The 19,503-nt window shown below is 44.0% G+C and overlaps 1 protein-coding gene across 1 annotated transcript; it reads left to right on the forward strand.

Annotated features, from left to right (window-relative positions):
- Positions 1–358: 358 nt before the first annotated feature.
- LOC124067654 (C-type lectin domain family 4 member E-like) lies at positions 359–5,199 on the forward strand. Its single transcript, XM_046405200.1, has 6 exons — positions 359–1,357; positions 1,462–1,563; positions 2,104–2,283; positions 3,371–3,513; positions 4,389–4,492; positions 4,758–5,199. The coding sequence occupies exons 1-6, from the start codon at positions 1,288–1,290 to the stop codon at positions 4,912–4,914; spliced, it is 756 nt and encodes a 251-aa protein (XP_046261156.1). The 5' UTR covers positions 359–1,287; the 3' UTR covers positions 4,915–5,199.
- Positions 5,200–19,503: the final 14,304 nt, after the last annotated feature.

Below are 19,503 nucleotides of genomic sequence, written 5' to 3' on the forward strand. Positions count from 1 at the left end.
CTGGTGGTATGGCAGCAGATTCTGAACCACTGGCCAGATGGCAGCAGGGTGATATGGCTGTGGCTGGTGTGTGTGTTTTCTTCCTGTTTCCCTTGCACTCTGTACAGACACCTGAGCTTACTGACATCACTAATGCTTGGCAGATGAATGATGTTCAGGGCTCTTTTAATCACTCACTTGTTCACATGCATGAAGTATGCCAGTTTGTGATGTTTCCCGTCAGGATGCTTTCTATTGCTCCTCTGTAAGCAATGAGTGAACGAGAGCTTAGTACTTGCTGTTATTTAATTTAGTCTGACAACACATCACAATAAAATTGGGGTACAATAATTTGATATAATCTTAATTAGATTTGTTTAATATATATAATTTTGAAACAGTGTTAAACCTGAGGGTTGCTGTTCTCAGTACTCGTAAGGCCATCTCCAAAGTCTAACAATTGCAACAAAGAAATCATTTTGATGAGCTAATTGGCATTACCACAACACTATGTGGACAAAAGTATTGGGACCCACCTGTTATTGTAAATGAACGTTTGCATTCCAGCAAGCGGCCTTACCTCCATGTACCTCGGTTGACTTGTGTTACTTTGAAATGAGCTCAATAAATGACTTGACATAAAATACAGAAAAACACAGCAATCAAAGAAAAGTGCCAAGCAAACAAATTCTATGGTAAATTGCATAGTATTGAAAATATGATATTGAAAACTTGAAACTTGTGAAAATCCATTTTGATCTCAATGCAGTTTCTCAGTCACTTACAAACATTTTCACCTAAAAACTTAAAAATGTGAAAGCAAGTGAAAGTGAGTAAACTGGCCTGTGGGTTTGAGAACTGAATAATTAGGAACTGAGAAAAGCTATTTTAACCGTGTCAGTGTTGGCAGTGTATGTTGCGTTTGTCATCACCTTCACAGGTTTCCCACCACTGCTGTCAAATAGAAGCTGTCAAATGAAGAGCACACTTAGGTATGAACATTTTACCCATGAGCGGAAAATGAAAAGGCCCAACAAAAAGTTTCAGAAGAAGTAACATTAATATTCAGCCTGTTATTGTATATAAATCTATGACACAATCTTATAACAGAGCACTTTAATTATTCTTGAAAATGACTTGATTGTTCTGTACTTCCCGTATCTTCCCCTTATTCTGTTTCAAATCGGACAAAAAGCTTTTTTGGAGGCGTTACTTCCTCTTTTTAAAGGCAAAAAAATACAACCCAACATATACAGTAACTGGTGCCGCAGAGCTGCACAACCACAAAGTATTTTGATTTTCTGAGCAATGGAGGAAATCTATGCAAATGTTGGACATGGCAAGTCTGTTGACTCAGAAGCATCACAGAATCAGAGAGGTAAGAATAATGACTCAGAGAGGCTGACACACTGAGCTCTGCAGAAATGTGTCTTATTATCTGTTGTATGATTTGCTGTATTCTCTGGTCATTTCTGTGTTCAGGTCCCAGGAGCTCAGAGAGGACAGTTCATGCAGCTGTTGCTCTCTGTCTGGGGCTGTTCTGTGTTCTCCTGCTGGCTGCACTCATTGGCCTCGGTGTCCACTGTGCGTCCAAGTCACATTCAGGGTTTTATTTATTTGTACTTTGTTGCATTGCCTTTTTCCCCTCTTATTTTCTCTCATACATATTCCTAAACTGTTCTTGCTTTTCCTGTAATATTCCCATTTGATTTCCTGGTATCAATCTTAAATGTTCTATCACGAGTGCCGGTGCAGGTTTTCATGTTTCTGATACTTGGATATTTACGTGAAGTTGTTTCAGTGATGCCGTATAAAACTAAAGTAACAACAGAAGAATGATTCTCCTGTGTATCACTGCAGCCTTGCCAGGGACTACATGTTATATACTGAATGTGCTGGGCATTCTCTTTCATGCCAAAGTCTGTAGCCCTGAGTCAGCTGGATAAGAAGATGGCTAAAAGACACAAAAAAACACATGCAGAAATTTGCTTTGAAATAAACTGGACACTCTAATGTAAGGTCAAGGGAACATATATATTTTGAGTGTTTGAAATAGTATTTTACATCTGCCACGCAGTAAACATAAATGTGACATTTCTTCAACATTTCTTGTATTTATTTCAGACCATAACTCAGTACGTAGCTCAGCTGAAGATTTCTCCATCATCAAAGCCAACCTGACTGAGCGTCTCCAGGCCAGTAATAACAAACTTTCCTCCATGTCTGAAGAGAGAGACCTGCTGAATGCCAACCTCACTGAAATAACTAAAGAGTTGAACAGACTTCAGACTTTGTCCACTCGGAGTGAGTTACATCTGTTTCTACACCTCAGAGCAGGATGAAAATTAAAGGAGATGATGTGGTAATATGTACTCTAAATTTTACAAATGATCTGCCATCTCACCAACTATTTGTGGAACCTCTATTTTTTTACTCTTTTACTCTAAGTTTTCATCAGAAAACTTTATTGACATTATGTATAATTGCATTCTAACTACTATAATGCCAATTTTTAACTGTGCTAATTTTGCATGTTTTAGTGCTGAAGTGCAAAATGTTTATTATACTTTAAAACATATGAATTATGTTAATTCTCCTGTCAATGCCCTTGGTTTGTACATTATGGTACAACAAGCTACAGAGTACCTCTGGGCATGTATTGAGCATATCTTCCAAGCAGAAAGTATGCGTATGCATCCATTTAGGAGTACATTCAGGCCATTACAGCTGGAGTTCCCCAAGTGCACATTGGCTCCTCAAGGACAGGTTAAAGTCACGTTCACCACATTGTACATGTGTGTGATTGTAAGAAAAAAAGATTAACATGTTTTATTTTAACATTTAAACGTTAATATGTTGAATCTCGGGCGGCACGGTGGTGCAGTGGTTAGCACTGTCGAATCCTGGTCTGGGCCCTTCTATGTGGAGTTTGCATGTTCTCCCTGTGCCTGCGTGGGTTTTTCTCCGGGTTCTCCGGCTTCCTCCCACAATACCAAAAACATGCATATTAGGTTAATTGGCTACTCTACATTGCCCCTAGGTGTGAGTGTGAGAGTGTGTGGTTGTTTGTCTTTGTGTGTTGGCCCTGTGATTGACTGGCGACCAGTCCAGGGTGAACCCCGCCTCTCGCCCGTAGTCAGCTGGGATAGGCTCCAGCTCCCCCGCGACCCTGACGGATAAGCGGTATAGAAAATGGATGGATGGATGGATGTTGAATCTCAAAAGTGTCACAGATGTTATTTTAATTATTTCTAAATAAATTGTATATAAATCGAGCCTAAACCAACTGTGATGTCACCCACTGGTTTGGCTGAATATGCGTGTTTGTAATCCCTGTACTCTAACTGATACAGGCAGACTTGCTTCTAATCTCTGATGCTGTATGTTTCAGAGAGAAGTTGTCCTGCAGGATGGAACGCGTTCAGGTGCTCCTGTTATCTCCTGTCCACTGAGTCTGGGTCGTGGACCAGAGCCAGAGAGGATTGCAGAAACAGAGAAGCAGATCTGGTCGTCATAGACAGTATTGAAGAACAGGTAGACATTTTGTTTGTGTGTGCACTGGAGTATTGATCCCTCATTGCACTGATTTAACTCCTTGTGAGTGCGCATAGTCCTATAGTGCCACCAGGTGGCAGCAGAGTAAAGAATCTGTGACCTGGGTGGGTATCGTCCTTCAGTGAGGTTTTTGCTCTGCCTGCACACCATGTGTGGTGTACCTCCTCTAGTGTAGGGAGCTGCTGTGAGCAGCCAATGATCCGCTGGGCAGTTCTGATGAAGTGTTGGAGGGCCTTCTCATTGTCCGAGGAGCAACTGGAGTACCAAGCTGTTATGCAGTACGTGCTGACGGAGTCGATGGTGCACCTGTAGAAGTTGAAATATACTGGTTGTATCTTACACCCTCACAACCTGAATGCACTTTAGCTGATATTAAGCCTAGAGGCTCTATACAATCTTGGGCAGGTTAGCTAACATTACTATCAAGGTGCAGTCTGTAAGAACTGGCTAACTACAGGACCAGTGTTGAATTCATTTTCCAAAACCATAGGGGCAGCATGTAACCAGACTCACTGCTAGTGGCTGCTAACTGTAGCTGCCACTAGCCAGTTTACTAACTGACCTTATCTCTGTATTTAAGAATAACATGAGCATATTTGTTCCATTTGAATGAAAAAGAACATCTTTTCATTATTAAAAGAAAAAAAACATGCACAATCCAAAGATCACCAATTAAGTTTTTAGATGCTTTAAAGGTTATAACACCATGCTTAGAAGGTTATTGTAATGATGATAATAATTTGTAGAGCAACTGAAGGAGTTGTTATCCTATATCTTAAAGTGAATTCTTGTCAACAACAAGTATAATGTTGATTACAAATGAACTAATTATTTTTTCATGATATATTTAACAGAAATTTCTCTCTGAACTCTACACCAAACAAAGTTGGATTGGTTTGACTGACAGTGAAACTGAGGGGACCTGGAAATGGATTGATGGAACTCCACTGACTCTGACGTGAGGCTTAAGTTTGCTTTTAAATGATTGATTGTGCAACTGTTACTTTGTGTAAGGTGTGTGCAGCATTTATTAAGCCATAAGAGGGAAATTCTAACGACAGAAGACCTTAATGTGACATTAATGTCAATCACTTCAAGGTGGGGTCGATTTTCATTCCACGGACCAAACCAGAAAATGCTCAAAGTACACTCAAGACCAACTTTTATTGTGCATCTGAGTTGGAATTTGCATCTCTTGATTCTGTTGTTCAATGACCTGTTAGGTACTGGGATCAAGGGCAGCCTGATAATGGTGGTGGAGATCCGAAATGGGGAGAGGAGGATTGTGTACAAATCCAGGCTGGAATGAAAACTGAAAAAAACTGGAACGATCTGTCATGTCGTACTTCTATACAATGGATCTGTGAGAGAGAAGCTTAGCAGTGGTTCATCATAAGTGTGGTGCATAATAATAATAATAATAATAACCGTAATAATATATGCATGCTTTTGCAAATTAAGCTATAATTTTGTGTGTGTGTGTGTGTGTGTGTGTGTGTGTGAATTGTTCCAGGTCTTTCTCATCCTTCAGCATCCTTGTTTTATCTCCAGTTTAATCATAATGACTGCAATATATACACTGCTCAAAAAAATAAAGGGAACACTTAAACAGCACAATGTAACTCCAAGTCAATCACACTTCTGTGAAATCAAACTGTCCACTTAGGAAGCAACACTGATCAATCAATTTCACATGGTGTTGTGCAAATGGAACAGACAACAGGTGGAAATTATAGGCAATTAGCAAGACACCCCCAATAAAGGAGTGGTTCTGCAGGTGGGGACCACAGACCACTTCTCAGTTCCTATGCTTTCTGGCTGATGTTTTGGTCACTTTTGAATGCTGCCGGTGCGTTCACTGTAGTGGTAGCATGAGACGGAGTCTACAACCCACACAAGTGGCTCAGGTAGTGCAGCTCATCCAGGATGGCACATCAGTGCGAGCTGTGGCAAGAAGGTTTGCTGTGTCTGTCAGCGTAGTGTCCAGAGCATGGAGGCGCTACCAGGAGACAGGCCAGTACATCAGGAGACGTGGAGGAGGCCGTAGGAGGGCAACAACTCAGCTGCAGGACCGCTACCTCCGCCTTTGTGCAAGGAGGAACAGGAGGAGCACTGCCAGAGCCCTGCAAAATGACCTCCAGCAGGCCACAAACGTGCATGTGTCTGCTCAAACAGTCAGAAACAGACTCCATGAGGGTGGCATGAGGGCCCGACGTCCACAGGTGGGGGTTGGGCTTACAGCCCAACACCGTGCAGGACGTTTGGCATTTGCCAGAGAACACCAAGATTGACAAATTCACCACTGACGCCCTGTGCTCTTCACAGATGAAAGCAGGTTCACACTGAGCACACGTGACAGAGTCTGGAGACGCCGTGGAGAATGACCGGTTTGGCAGTGGGTCAGTAATGGTGTGGGGTGGCATTTCTTTGGGGGGCCGCACAGCCCTCCATGTGCTCGCCAGAGGTAGCCTGACTGCCATTAGGTACTGAGATGAGATCCTCAGACCCCTTGTGAGACCATATGCTGGTGCGGTTGGCCCTGGGTTCCTCCTAATGCAAGACAATGCTAGACCTCATGTGGCTGGAGTGTGTCAGCAGTTCCTGCAAGACGAAGGCACTGATGCTATGGACTGGCCCACCTGTTCCCCAGACCTGAATCCAATTGAGCATATCTGGGACATCATGTCTCGCTCCATCCACCAACGCCATGTTGCACCACAGACTGTCCAGGAGTTGGTGGAGGCTTTAGTCCAGGTCTGGGAGAAGATCCCTCAGGAGACCATCCACCGCCTCATCAGGAGCATGCCAAGGCATTGCAGGGAGGTCATACAGGCACATGGAGGCCACACACACTACTGAGCCCCATTTTGACTTGTTTTAAGGACATTACATCAAAGTTGGATCAGCCTGTAGTGTGTTTTTCCACTTTAATTTTGAGTGGAACTCCAAATCCAGACCTCCATAGGTTAATAAATTTGATTTCCATTGATAATTTTTGTGTGATTTTGTTGTCAGCACATTAAACTATGTAAAGAACAAAGTATTTAATAAGAATATTTCATTCATTCAGATCTAGGATGTGTTGTTTTAGTGTTCCCTTTGTTTTGTTGAGCAGTGTATTTTTGAAAGATTATAGATGAAATATCCTGATCAACATTCTCCTCCAGAAGGCAGGAAGTTAAGACTCAGAGATTCTACCTGGCATCCAAAAAGGAAGCAGGGCATTAGTACAGCAGACCTTGGAGGTTAAGCTCAACTCCCAGTCCCAGCTACATCAGTTGGCAGCTCAGTTGGTTTCCCTCTACATGTTCATTTGCAGATCTCAAACAGGATGCCCTAATTCCCAATCAGTTCAATTTCATTTTTGTAACGTCAAATCACAACAGAAATTATGTCATGACCCTTTACCAGGCGGGCAGGAACCTCAGAGTTGTCCCCAGCTTTGTGTGGACAAACATCTACCTTGACTGGTTGGGTTGAAAGAGAGAAACAGACAGAGGGAAAGAAAGCAAGAGACGAAAGAGAAAGACAGACAGAATGTGTGTGTGTGGGGGGGGGGCTTATTACAGCTTGGCAGAGGACCTAATGGCACTCAGTGCAGCAAGATGGGTTTTTCTTTTTCAAGATTCAAGATTCAGTTTAATTATCTATTATCATTAAACAACTAGGACTGACGGACTCTGGTGGTATGGCAGCAGATTCTGAACCACTGGCCAGATGGCAGCAGGGTGATATGGCTGTGGCTGGTGTGTGTGTTTCTTCCTGTTTCCCTTGCACTCTGCACAGACACCTGAGCTTACTGACATCACTAATGCTTGGCAGATGAATGATGTTCAGGGCTCTTTTAATCACTCACTTGTTCACATGCATGAAGTATGCCAGTTTGTGATGTTTCCCGTCAGGATGCTTTCTATTGCTCCTCTGTAAGCAATGAGTGAACGAGAGCTTAGTACTTGCTGTTATTTAATTTAGTCTGACAACACATCACAATAAAATTGGGATACAATAATTTGATATAATCTTAATTTGATATTTTTTTTTAATAATTTTGAAACAGTGTTAAACCTGAGGGTTGCTGTTCTCAGTACTCGTAAGGCCATCTCCAAAGTCTAACAATTGCAACAAAGAAATCATTTTGATGAGCTAATTGGCATTACCACAACACTATGTGGACAAAAGTATTGGGACCCACCTGTTCTTGTAAATGAACGGTTGCATTCCAGCAAGCGGCCTTACCTCCATGTACCTCGGTTGACTTGTGTTACTTTGAAATGAGCTCAATAAATGACTTGACATAAAATACAGAAAAACACAGCAATCAAAGAAAAGTGCCAAGCAAACCACTTAAAAATTAATTAATCAGGAATTATTAGGAATGAGAAAACCCATAAACGAATAAAAATCAGATGGAATCAGAAAAGGTGGTGCACTAAAGTATGTTTTCAGAGATTTCAAAGAGGCCACTGACTCAGCCTGCCATATGTTTCTATTCTGTCTGAGTGTCCACCTCTCACTCTGACCAGACACATCACATGCTGCATGCTTATATCATAGATCTGACTGTCTGCCCTGTGAGAAGCCTGCTGCCTCTGTTGTCTCTCTCTGAATGATAACCTAAATGTTTCAGAAAGACAGCTTGCTCTACAGTCAGTCAATGTCAGCATTTACACAGAGACTGTATAGTTATTGCATTTTTCTAATTGCATTGTTATTATTGAAAATATAATATTGAAAACCTGGAACTTGTGAAAATCCATTTTGATCTCAATGTCGTTCCTCAGTCACTTACAAACTGTGACAGTGAGTAAACTGACCTGTGGGTTTGAGAACTGAATATTTAGGAACTGAGAAAAGCTATTTTAACCGTGTCAGTGTTGACAGTGTTTGTTCCGTTTGTCATCACCTTCACAAAGTTGCCATCACTGCTGTCAAATAGAAGCTGTCAGATGAAGAGCACCCTTAACATTTTACCCATGAGCGGAAAATGAAAAGGCCCAACAAAAAGTTTCAGAAGTAACATTAATATTCAGCCTGTTATTGTATATATAGATGGCACTGAGGACGGACGGCCTGGTGTTTTGGTGCGCTCTGTTTTGTCTGTTTTTGTGTAAATATTGTGTGTCCGCATGCTCTTACACCAGAGAAGAGCTCATGAACATCAGATACTCCACACCCGTTGACTTATCTCCAGTTTTTTTAGCATCTGCTGCGGATTCAATCCGCATTTTAGTCAAAAACGTGAGGCGCAGACGCAGAGGAAAGCGAGCGGGTGCACTCGTGCGCCTCCGCAGATGTGGAACTAGCGGATCAGGTACTGTGTGTGGAGCAAACATATGCAAACTCCTTAGTTATTGTCCTTGGCGACTTTAATAAAGGAAATCTGAGCCAAGAGTTACCCAAATACAATCAGCTGATCAAATGCCTGACCAGAGAGGAGAACACACTGGATCACTGCTACACCACAATAAGCGGAGCATATCGTGCAGTGCCCCACGCCGCTCTTGGTCTATCTGACCACGTCATGGTCCACCTGATCCCCACATACAGACAGAGGCTGAAGCTCGCCAAACCTGTGGTGAGTACATCTGAAAGGTGGACCAGCCAGGCTGTGGAGGAGCTTCGTTTCTGTTTGGATTCAACGGACTGGGACGTGTTTAGGGCTGCTACAGATAGTCTTGATGAGTATACAGATACTGTAACCTCGTATACTGTGTGTATACCTCTGTGTACTGTGAGGACTGTGTTGTGCCAACATGCACCAGGGTGAGTTATAACAATGACAAACCCTGGTTCACAGATAAACTCAGACAGCTGAGGCTAGAGAAGGAGTCTGCTTTCAGGAGTGGGGACAGAGACAGCTACAAAGAGACCAAGTACAGGTTTAGCAAGGAGGTGAAAAGTGCAAAATCACTGTACTCTGAGAAACTTCAACAGCAATTCTCAGCTAATGACTCGGCCTCTGTGTGGAAAGGGCTTAAGCAAATCACCAACTAGAAGCCCAAAGCCCCCCACTCTACTGACGACCTGCGACTAGCCAACAGTCTGAACAAGTTCTACTGTCGCTTTGATGGACTATCTGCCAGCCCTGACACCCCCACTCACCCCATCAACACGGCCATTCACACCCCCCACACCCCTGAAGTCATTCCACGAGTATCCACCTCGGACCCCTCCTCCTCCACCACAGCCCTCTTTATCCAGGAGGAGGATGTTAACAAGCTGTTCAGGAAAATGAACCCTCACAAGGCTCCTGGACCAGACAGTGTGTCCCCCTCCACCCTGAGACACTGTGCGGACGACCTGACTCCAGTGTTCACAGACATTTTCAACACCTCTCTGGAGTCATGCCATGTGCCAGTCTGCTTCAAAGCCTCCACCATAGTTCCAGTCCCCAAGAGGCCGAGGATCACTGGACTTAATGACTACAGACCTGTGGCACTGACATCTGTAGTCATGAAGTCATTTGAGCGCCTGGTTCTGTCCCACCTTAAGTCCATCACAACCCCCCTCCTGGACCCCCTGCAGTTTGCCTACAGAGCCAACAGGTCTGTAGACAATGCAGTCAACCTGACTCTACAGGTTGACTGCGGCATCTGGACTCTGTGGATTAAAAAATGTTTAACATGCCTTATTCTGTTTTATGCTATATGTTTTATGCTATATTATTAATGGTATAATTAATAATGTTATAATCATATAGAACTAGTTGTTTGTCTCAGTACTGCACACTCTGAGGGAGACAGAGGTATCATGCATAGTAGGAGAAGGACACCATATCTCAAGTCACTCTGACCGACAGGAAAAGACACTGATACACCACCCCTCCCTTCTCGATGGAGTGTAAAGGTGTTGAGACTAGCAACCGGTGTTATCTTAAAGTATATATAATGATGTACTTCCTTGAGTGCTTTAGATCCCACTTGGCGTTTGGCTGAAGCAGACTTGTGTTCTGAGGTGGGATCTCCAAAGATCTTTGTTTCTAAAATAAATAACTCTGTTTTAAGGCTATTCAACGACTCTGTTTTAACTCTCTCACATCAACCTACTCGGGGAAGCAAGTGGGCTTCAACAATTTGGGGGCTCGTCCGGGATGTGAGGAGTTTTTTGATCTGACCTAAAACCAAACTGCACACCGAGGACACAGCGCTCTGGTCGACCTAAAACAAAGGTAAAGCAGAAACCTGTTGTAACGAATTCTGCATATTGAATACTCTTAAATAAGAAGGCAATCTGTGTCTGCAAGTGTGAAGTTTCCAAATTCAGAGTCTGTTGAAAATTCAGAGGAAAAAAAAAAAAAAAAAAAAAAAGTGTGAATGAGTGAAAAACAAAGTAAGGAACTGGAACAAAAAAGAGGTTAAAAGATCAATTGTAGATCTTGTCCTTGGTCGTGGCGGACCCCACCGTCCTCTGACGAGGGGACGGAGCCAAGGAGGCAGCTGGGTTAGAGTCCCGGGGAGGTGAGGACCCCCGAATTCTGAGTTAGAAGAGCGGTGTCTCTTCAAATATTGGGTTAGAGTCCCTAGGAGCGGCGTCTCCTTAAAAGCTGAAAGGATAAAAGTTCCAGAGTTGGTGAGTATTGAATAAATGTGATATTGTGTGTATGTGTGACATGTCTGGGTAATTGGGGATAAAATAGATAAAAAATAGAATTCAGCGGTGTCTTAAGTGCAGAGCATTACAACAGTGTCGTGACAAAACTGTTCAAAACAGACAGCGGAAACCTTACGGTGTCAACAAAAGCTGCCTGAGCCACGGAAACCTCACGGTGCCAACGGAAATGGCCGGTTTTTGTCACAAGGGTCAGTTGCTCGGGTGAACTCCATACAAACTGACTGGCTGTTTTGCTCTGCTCACTGAATAAGACTTGTGGCTCGGGTGGACCCCATACACACCGGCTGACTGCTGAATTTAGATTTTAATAAACTATTGGTTAATTAATTATTTAATTAATTAATAGATTGGTATAACATTTTTTAAGGATGGAGGGTGAGTTTAATAAGGAAGCAGAGTCGAAGGCTACTGGCAGGGACAGGGGTTACTGAAGAGAAAGAAAAGGAGAAGAAAATGGAGGGGGTAAAAAAGAAGGTAGAAAAATGAATAAAGGAGACAGGGAAAGAGTTAAAGGACAGAGTGTCCTTGGGAGGGATGTTATGGGAAAAGGTAGCAGAGTCGAAGGCTAAAAAATAGAAGCCAGGAGGCAGGAAGAAGCAGCAAGTTTATTGAAAAAAAAAGGAAAATGGAGGAAGGAAGGGAAAGCATATGAGGAGGAGAGGAGAGAATGGTCCGAGTTGGCGGTCTGGTGGCAGGGTGCCGATCATCAAAGAGAAGAAAGAAGAGCGGAAAAGCGAGAAGAAGGAGGCCAACACACCGGTCCGACCCCCACCCTACGCTCCTCCACTGCATCATGTGAGTCCCCTCAGGAAAGGTACCCAACAGTGAAAATAGAGAAAGGACAACTTTTCGTAAGTATACCATACCCAACACCCACCGCCTCTGCAGCCAAATGAGTGTTAGATAAAGCCTCAGTCTCAACACAGTCACTAGAACAGACAGATAACGAATCAGCAGTGTCAGAATATCGCGCACTGCCAAGACAAGGCCATCGATAGAATAGTACACACCATACACACACTCCTACCAGGCGAGGATGAAGCGCCCCATGAGCAGCATAAACACCCTATGACCTTGAAATAACACACACACTCAACTACGATAATTTTCCCCTTAATCACCACCAGCTAGGGAGTCAAATACAAATCATTTGGACTAGGTGATGTGCAAGCAATAGTTGATAAAATGCCCCAGTGGCAGAAGGCGGAGGATTGTGGTTAAACAACTTAGATAGTCTTACTGCAGGACAGACTCTGGCGCTTGAAGACTTTAGAGCGGTGGCAGCTGGATGCATGACGGGAGCAGACCTGAGGGAGATTTAGGAGGAGGCTAATACGAGACGCTCTACTGATAACACACCATTTACTAGGGTAAGCACTGACATAGTCAAAGCAATGAGAGAGAAGTATCCATTGCCCAACATTCCAATGGTTCCAAAATTACAGTGGGCGCCTGAACAGCACCCATGCGAGTTTCTAGATAAATGTAAGGACACGTGGATCAAACACACAGGTGTCCACCCAGGGCCAAAAGGGGTACAAAGGGAATGGTACAGACAGGCGGTGTTAGAGGGTGTTCCAGAGGAAGTTAGAGAAAAAGAAACATTTAGTGTATCACCTCACTTGAGCACAAGACGAACAGCAAAAGGAGCAGGACACTATTAAAGAGCTTCAGGGTCAATTACTGAAGCTACAACTGAACGAGGCCAGACAAAGAAGGTAAATGACAAAAAGAGAATAGAAAAAAGTGAAGCTGTGAAGGTAATGGTCACTGCTGAGAATAATGATACTCCTGATTTGTTTCCTGTTCCCTCTTGAATAGAAAATACCCACCATACGGCAGAGGAGGAGGCTCCGGGGGCTGGCCACAGTGGGGAGGAGAATGGACGAGAGGACGTGGGGGAAGGGGCGGACCGCCAAAGGGACAGCCGGGAGGAAACGTGTGCTACTACTGCAACCAACCAAGACACTGGGTGAAAGACTGTTCCAGTATACCGCAAAGGGCCGAGGTTGAGGCGATCCACCACGCCCAGGCCTGACGCAGGCACTCAATCACCAAGCAGCACCTACAGTATCCAGTATCCCATGGTGAACTGGGATGACTGGGAGGAGTGGGGAACACACCACAGAGAGACCACGACAGCAGACCCGATGCTGTCTATAAAGTCAATCTATTGGGGAGAGATCTCCTAATCAAACTGGGGGCGTCCACACTGTGTAGCCTGGACAGACTCATAGTGACATTGCCAGCTGAGAACCACAGGGCAATACCTCCTCCAGTCTGTGGAAGAGCAGTATGCGAACATCTACTGGGCTCTGTTGCAACCTGAAACGCCTGAGCACAACGGCATCCTCTCGGCCTACCTGCAGTGGAAACCCTGGATCTCACTGCTCGAGCCCTACATCTCTCCTCCTGACCCAGCCCACGTGACCCTCTTCTATGACAGACTGCAAACTGAGTGGTATCAAGACGGGTTCCAAGAACAGCTACAAGGTAAAAGTTGGCGAATACACTCCACCAACATATATGTGGCACCAGAGGGAGTTGCAGCAGCAGTCACACTCACAGCAGATCAACTAGATTGGTATATGATGTCAGAAGAGGCGGTTCCTCACGTCTCACTAGCATTACATCCTAAACATCATGGCAAAAGAACTGGGAGGTGTGGTTAAACACACTCTGGCTCAGACTGATTGGACACTCACACAAATCCCTCATCTTCACTACTAAGCTAAGACATATCACATTGATTGAAATGCGACATGGCTAACCCTCACACTCCGCATGGAACACCCCTATCCTGCCAGTAGAAAAGAAAGGGACAGGTAAATACAGAATGGCACATGACCTCAAAACCATTAATAACATCCTTTCTACTACTACGGTGCCCGTGCCTGATCCATATGTGGCTCTGACTAATCTGGATTCATCTCATTCATGGTTTACATGCATTGATCTGGCTAATGCATTCTTTTGTCTCCCATTAGCAGAAGAGTGCTGTGACATTTTTTTCATTTACCTACAAGGGTCGACAGCTGGGGTACACCAGGCTACCACAAGGGTTCACACTGTCACCATGGCTGTTCAAACAGGTCCTCATATAGGCTTTAAGTGACTGCATTCTGCCAGACAACACCACACTCATTCAGTATGTAGATGGTCTCTTCCTGGCGGCACCCACAGCTACTGTCTGTCTTACAGCAACCAGCTCTGTCCTGCAACACTTAGCCAGAAAAGGGTTTAAGGTAAGTAAAGCCAAATTACAGATATCTAGGAAACAGGTTTTATTCCTAGGCAGAGTGATCTTCCAGAATTGGCTACTGCCACTGAATTGGCCTTACCAGACTACACGTTGCCATTCTGCCTTGATGTTTCTGAAACAGAAGCAGTTGTTAATGGCATTCTGTTCCAGAAAAAAGGGGGAGAAAAAACAGCGCTAATGTACATAACTGCAATAAACAAATCCATCAAACACGAGGCAGAAATTAGGGAACAATGCAGCAGATCATGCAGCAAAGATGGCGGTTGGGTATCAGGTTAAACGAGAACTAATGTGTTCAGAAGAAGAGATGGAACTGAACCAGAACTAACTGACATTATAAGATTGCAAAAGGGGGTCTCACCACAGGAGAAAACGTTCTGGAAAGCCAGAGGAGCTACGGAGGTGGGAGGACTGTGGAGGAGTCCGGATGGACGTCTTATTCTACCCCAGGCATGAGAAAAACAGCGCTAGAGGAGGCGCATGGAGTAGGACACGTGGGAGCGGCACAGATGCTGAGAAACCTGGAGAACTAGTGGCATCCTCACTTGAAAGATATGGTAAAACACTGGGTAAGAACATGTGAACTTTGCACCAAGTACAATGCCAGACCGACCATCAAAACTCGAACCGGGTAAGTATCCTCTCAAAGTATGACCAGGGAAAGAAATTATCATAGATTACACAGATATGATAACCACAGTGAAAGGGTACAGGTATGTGTTGATGTGTGTGGATGTGTATACAGAGTGGCCGGAGGCGTGGCCAACAAAAAGGGAGGATAACAAGTCAGTGATAAAGTTTTTGATTAATCACTACATTCCTCAACATGGGTTCCCAGAGAAAATTCGATCAGACAATGGGACTCACTTCAAAAATCAAGACCTCCAGCAGGTGGAGGCAATGCTAGGGCTGAAACATTCATTTGGCACTGTTTACCACCCGCAATCACAGGGCAAGGTTGAAAGGATGAATCAAACAGTTAAGCACAAATTGGCAAAAATATGTGCACAGACTAACCTGACCTGGCTAGATGCCCTACCCCTGGTGCTCATGTCCATTCGAAGCTCCATTAACCAGAGCACAGGGTTCTCTCCTCATGAGCTACAAACAGGGAGAGCTTTTCCAGGTCCCATGACAAAATTGATTGGGATTGGTGAAGACAAACAAAACCTGACCACAAGAGCATATTTTAAAGAACTGCAGGCTTTCGGTTCAGCTTTTGCCAAACAGGTCACGGACCGACACGAGGGGGCGCACGAGGCTTCGTCACCAGAGGTGAATTGGGTCCTGTTGCGGGTAATCAAAAGCAAGTGGTCGGAACCAAGGTGGACTGGACCGTTTCAGGTGGTGGAGAGAACTTTGCATGCAGTCCGACTGAAGGGTAAAGGAGACACCTGGTACCACTGGAACCAGTGTGCAGCAGCGGAAGAACCGCAGTGGTCCCTCTTCGAGGTCCACCAGGACCTCCAGGCAGCAAACACCGACCCAACTGGGTTGGGCGTGAGTCACACACACAAAGGGGCAGAATAATCCCCGTGTGCTGACTAGGTGACAGGGCAGTCTACCACTGGCACTGAAGAACAGAAGAGAAGACGTCACGGGAGGAGGTGAAATAGCGCTCCTCTCCTGCATGTGGCGTGCCAAGCCACCAACCTCCAAAACAGACACCTCTGAAACCTATGAATATAATAATCAGGGAACAAAACAAATTGACCAAGCAGGTGGTATCACTCATACAGAGAACAGAGTTGATTAAAATCTTCTCATTCAGGTATATTACCAACACTTGTGGGTGGCAGATAAACTTTCCAATTGGGCTTTTCTATATTACATATACGTTGGACGAAATCCGATGGTGAAACGGTATGATTTGAGAATTTAAGAAGTTTAGATAGCACGTAAAGATGTCCGACTGTCAGTTATCTTTCTTTATTGTCTGTTGGTTTATTGTATGTGTGGCTTTCGCTCTTGCTCTAATAAAACTCTCGCTGTGCGGTCATACCAGACTATAAAGGGGATAAGCTGTGCAGCCTCGTGGCTGCTAGAATTGAGTCATAATTCATTTAATATTGTATCTGTGCTATTTTAAGTGTAAACTGTTGCATAATCAACTTCAAACCATTGACAGGGTAAAGAAAAGAGAAGTGATGTATGGTAATGCTAAATGGCTAGCAGGACTCAGCCTGCTGGCCGTGATGATTGTAACTTTAATATTACTCTTGTGTGAATCCACTGACAACACCACATTTGCTTTAGAGCCACAAACCCACACCTACCCCTGACATCTCATCCAATGACATTGTAGCTATTGATTATACCACACTAAAACCCCTAGATATAATACAAATCTCCACAGGATACAGAGATAGTAACCTCTGGAGGAGTGGATGACAAATATGTTTGGTCAGTGGTTTAATTTTGTCACTTATGGTCTCTATTGCGACTTTTGTGGGAATTTTAGTTACTTGAGGATGTTGTTGTGTACCCTGTATTCGAGCTCTCACTGTTAGATTCATCACAGCCACAGTAGAGAAGGGTAGCGCCCCTGTTCCAAGGCACATGATGCCGTTGTTGCAAAAGATGGACTCTGATGGGGAGGACGAACAGGATAGGGTCATCAGAGAGTTTGAATTTGACATTCGTAAGTGATCTCTTAATAGAGATCAAAAGGGGGAATTGTGGATTAAAAAATGTTTAACATGCCTTATTCTGTTTTATGCTATATGTTTTATGCTATATTATTAATGGTATAATTAATAATGTTATAATCATATAGAACTAGTTGTTTGTCTCAGGACTGCACACTCTGAGGGAGACAGAGGTATCATGCATAGTAGGAGAAGGACACCATATCTCAAGTCACTCTGACCGACAGGAAAAGACACTGATACACCACCCCTCCCTTCTCGATGGAGTGTAAAGGTGTTGAGACTAGCAACCGGTGTTATCTTAAAGTATATATAATGATGTACTTCCTTGAGTGCTTTAGATCCCACTTGGCGTTTGGCTGAAGCAGACTTGTGTTCTGAGGTGGGATCTCCAAAGATCTTTGTTTCTAAAATAAATAACTCTGTTTTAAGGCTATTCAACGACTCTGTTTTAACTCTCTCACATCAACCTACTCGGGGAAGCAAGTGGGCTTCAACAACTCCCCGGGAACCTACGTTAGGATCTTGTTTGTGGACTTCAACTCTGCCTTCAATACGATCCGCCCAGCTCTCCTTCAGGACAAGCTGTCCCTGCTGAACGTGCCTGACCCCATCTGCCGGTGGATCACTGACTTCCTGACAGACAGGAAACAGCATGTGAGGCTCGGGAAGAATGTCTCGGACACCGAGACATCGGTCTGCCTACAGGAGGGAGGTGGACCGTCTGGTGCCCTGATGCGGCAACAACCACCTGGAGCTGAACGCCCAGAAGACAGTGGAGATGATCATTGACTTTCGGAAAGTGCCAGCTCCATCGCTCCCCCTCACCCTGACAGACACCCCCATCTCCATGGTGGACTCCTTCCGCTTCCTGGGTACCACCATCACCCGGAACTTCAGATGGGTGTTGACCATCCGCTCCCTCATCAAAAGGGCCCAGCAGAGGATGTTCTTCCTGCGGCAGCTGAGGAAACTCAAGGTGCGAGTCAAGATGATGGTTCAGTTCTACACGGCCATCATTGAGTCCATCCTCACCTCCTCCATCACCGTGTGGTACGCTGGGGCCACCGCCAGGGACAAGCACAGACTGCAGCGTGCTGTGCGCTCTGCTGAGAAGGTGATCGGCTGCAGCCTTCCATCTCTCCGAGACCTGTACACCTCCAGGACTCTGAGGCGTGCAGGTCGGATCACAGCTGACCCTTCTCACCCTGGACATGGACTCTTTGTGAAACTCCCTTCAGGCAGGAGGTTACGGTCCATTCAGACCAAAACCTCACGCCACAAGAACAGCTTCTTCCCCTGTGCTGTTGGACTGTTGAACACCACCTGACTAACATGCTGCCCTGCACTTTAGTTACTTCAGTACAGGAAATGATTTCTGCTCATGTCATTATCCACCTGCTGTTCATTTGCACTGTTTACCTCACCTACTTGTACTACACTTCCACCCTGCACTACCTCACTTTTGGACTACCTCCAGAAACATATTTATTTTACTTATCTTATTTTATTTTGTTTTACCTTATTCTATTTTATTTTATTTTATTCTACTGTTATATGTTACTCGTTACGTTCTATGTATGCACCAATCACCAAGACAAATTCAAAAAGAAATGTGAAACCTCTTCACGTACAATGACAACAAAGACGTTTCTGATTTCTGAATTCTGATAAATGTATGACACATTCTTTAGAAGAGCACACTTTAATTATTCTCGAAAATGACTTGATTGCTCTGTACTTCCTGTATCTTGTCCTTATTCTGTTTCAAATACACAAAAAGCTTTATTGGAGGTGTTACTTCCTTGTATTAAAGGCAAAAAAAATAGAAGCCAACATATAGTGCACTATACTCCACTCTGCACTTCCTGACTTTTAGACTACCTCCAGAAACATATTTATTTTACTTATCTTCTTTTATTTTGTGTTACCTTATTTTATTTTATTTTTATTTTATTCTTCTATTATATGTTACTCATTACGTTTCATGTATGCATCAATCACCAAGACAAATTCCTAGTAATGTGAAACCTCTTCACTTACAATGGCAATAAAGTCTTTCTGATTCTGATTCTGACTCTGATTCTGATACGGTAACTGAGCTGTGCACCCACAAATAGCTGCTGTCAGATAGAAGCTGTCAAATGAAGAACACACTTAGGTATGAACATTTTACCCATGAGCGGAGAATGAAAAGGCCCAACAAAAAGTTTCAGAAGAAGTAACATTAATATTCAGCCTGTTATTGTATATAAATCTATGACACACTAACAGAGCACTATAATTATTCTTGAAAATGATCAATGATGGGACTGAAATGTTCTGTATTTCCTGTATCTTGCCCTTGTTCTGTTTCAAATCGGAAAAAAGGTGTTACTTCCTCGTGTTAAAGGCAAAAAAATACAACCCAACATATACAGTAACTGCTGGAGAGCTGTGCACCCTCTC

This window comes from Scatophagus argus, chromosome 11 (genome assembly GCF_020382885.2).
Source record: "Scatophagus argus isolate fScaArg1 chromosome 11, fScaArg1.pri, whole genome shotgun sequence".
NCBI classification, from domain to species: Eukaryota; Metazoa; Chordata; class Actinopteri; family Scatophagidae; genus Scatophagus; species Scatophagus argus.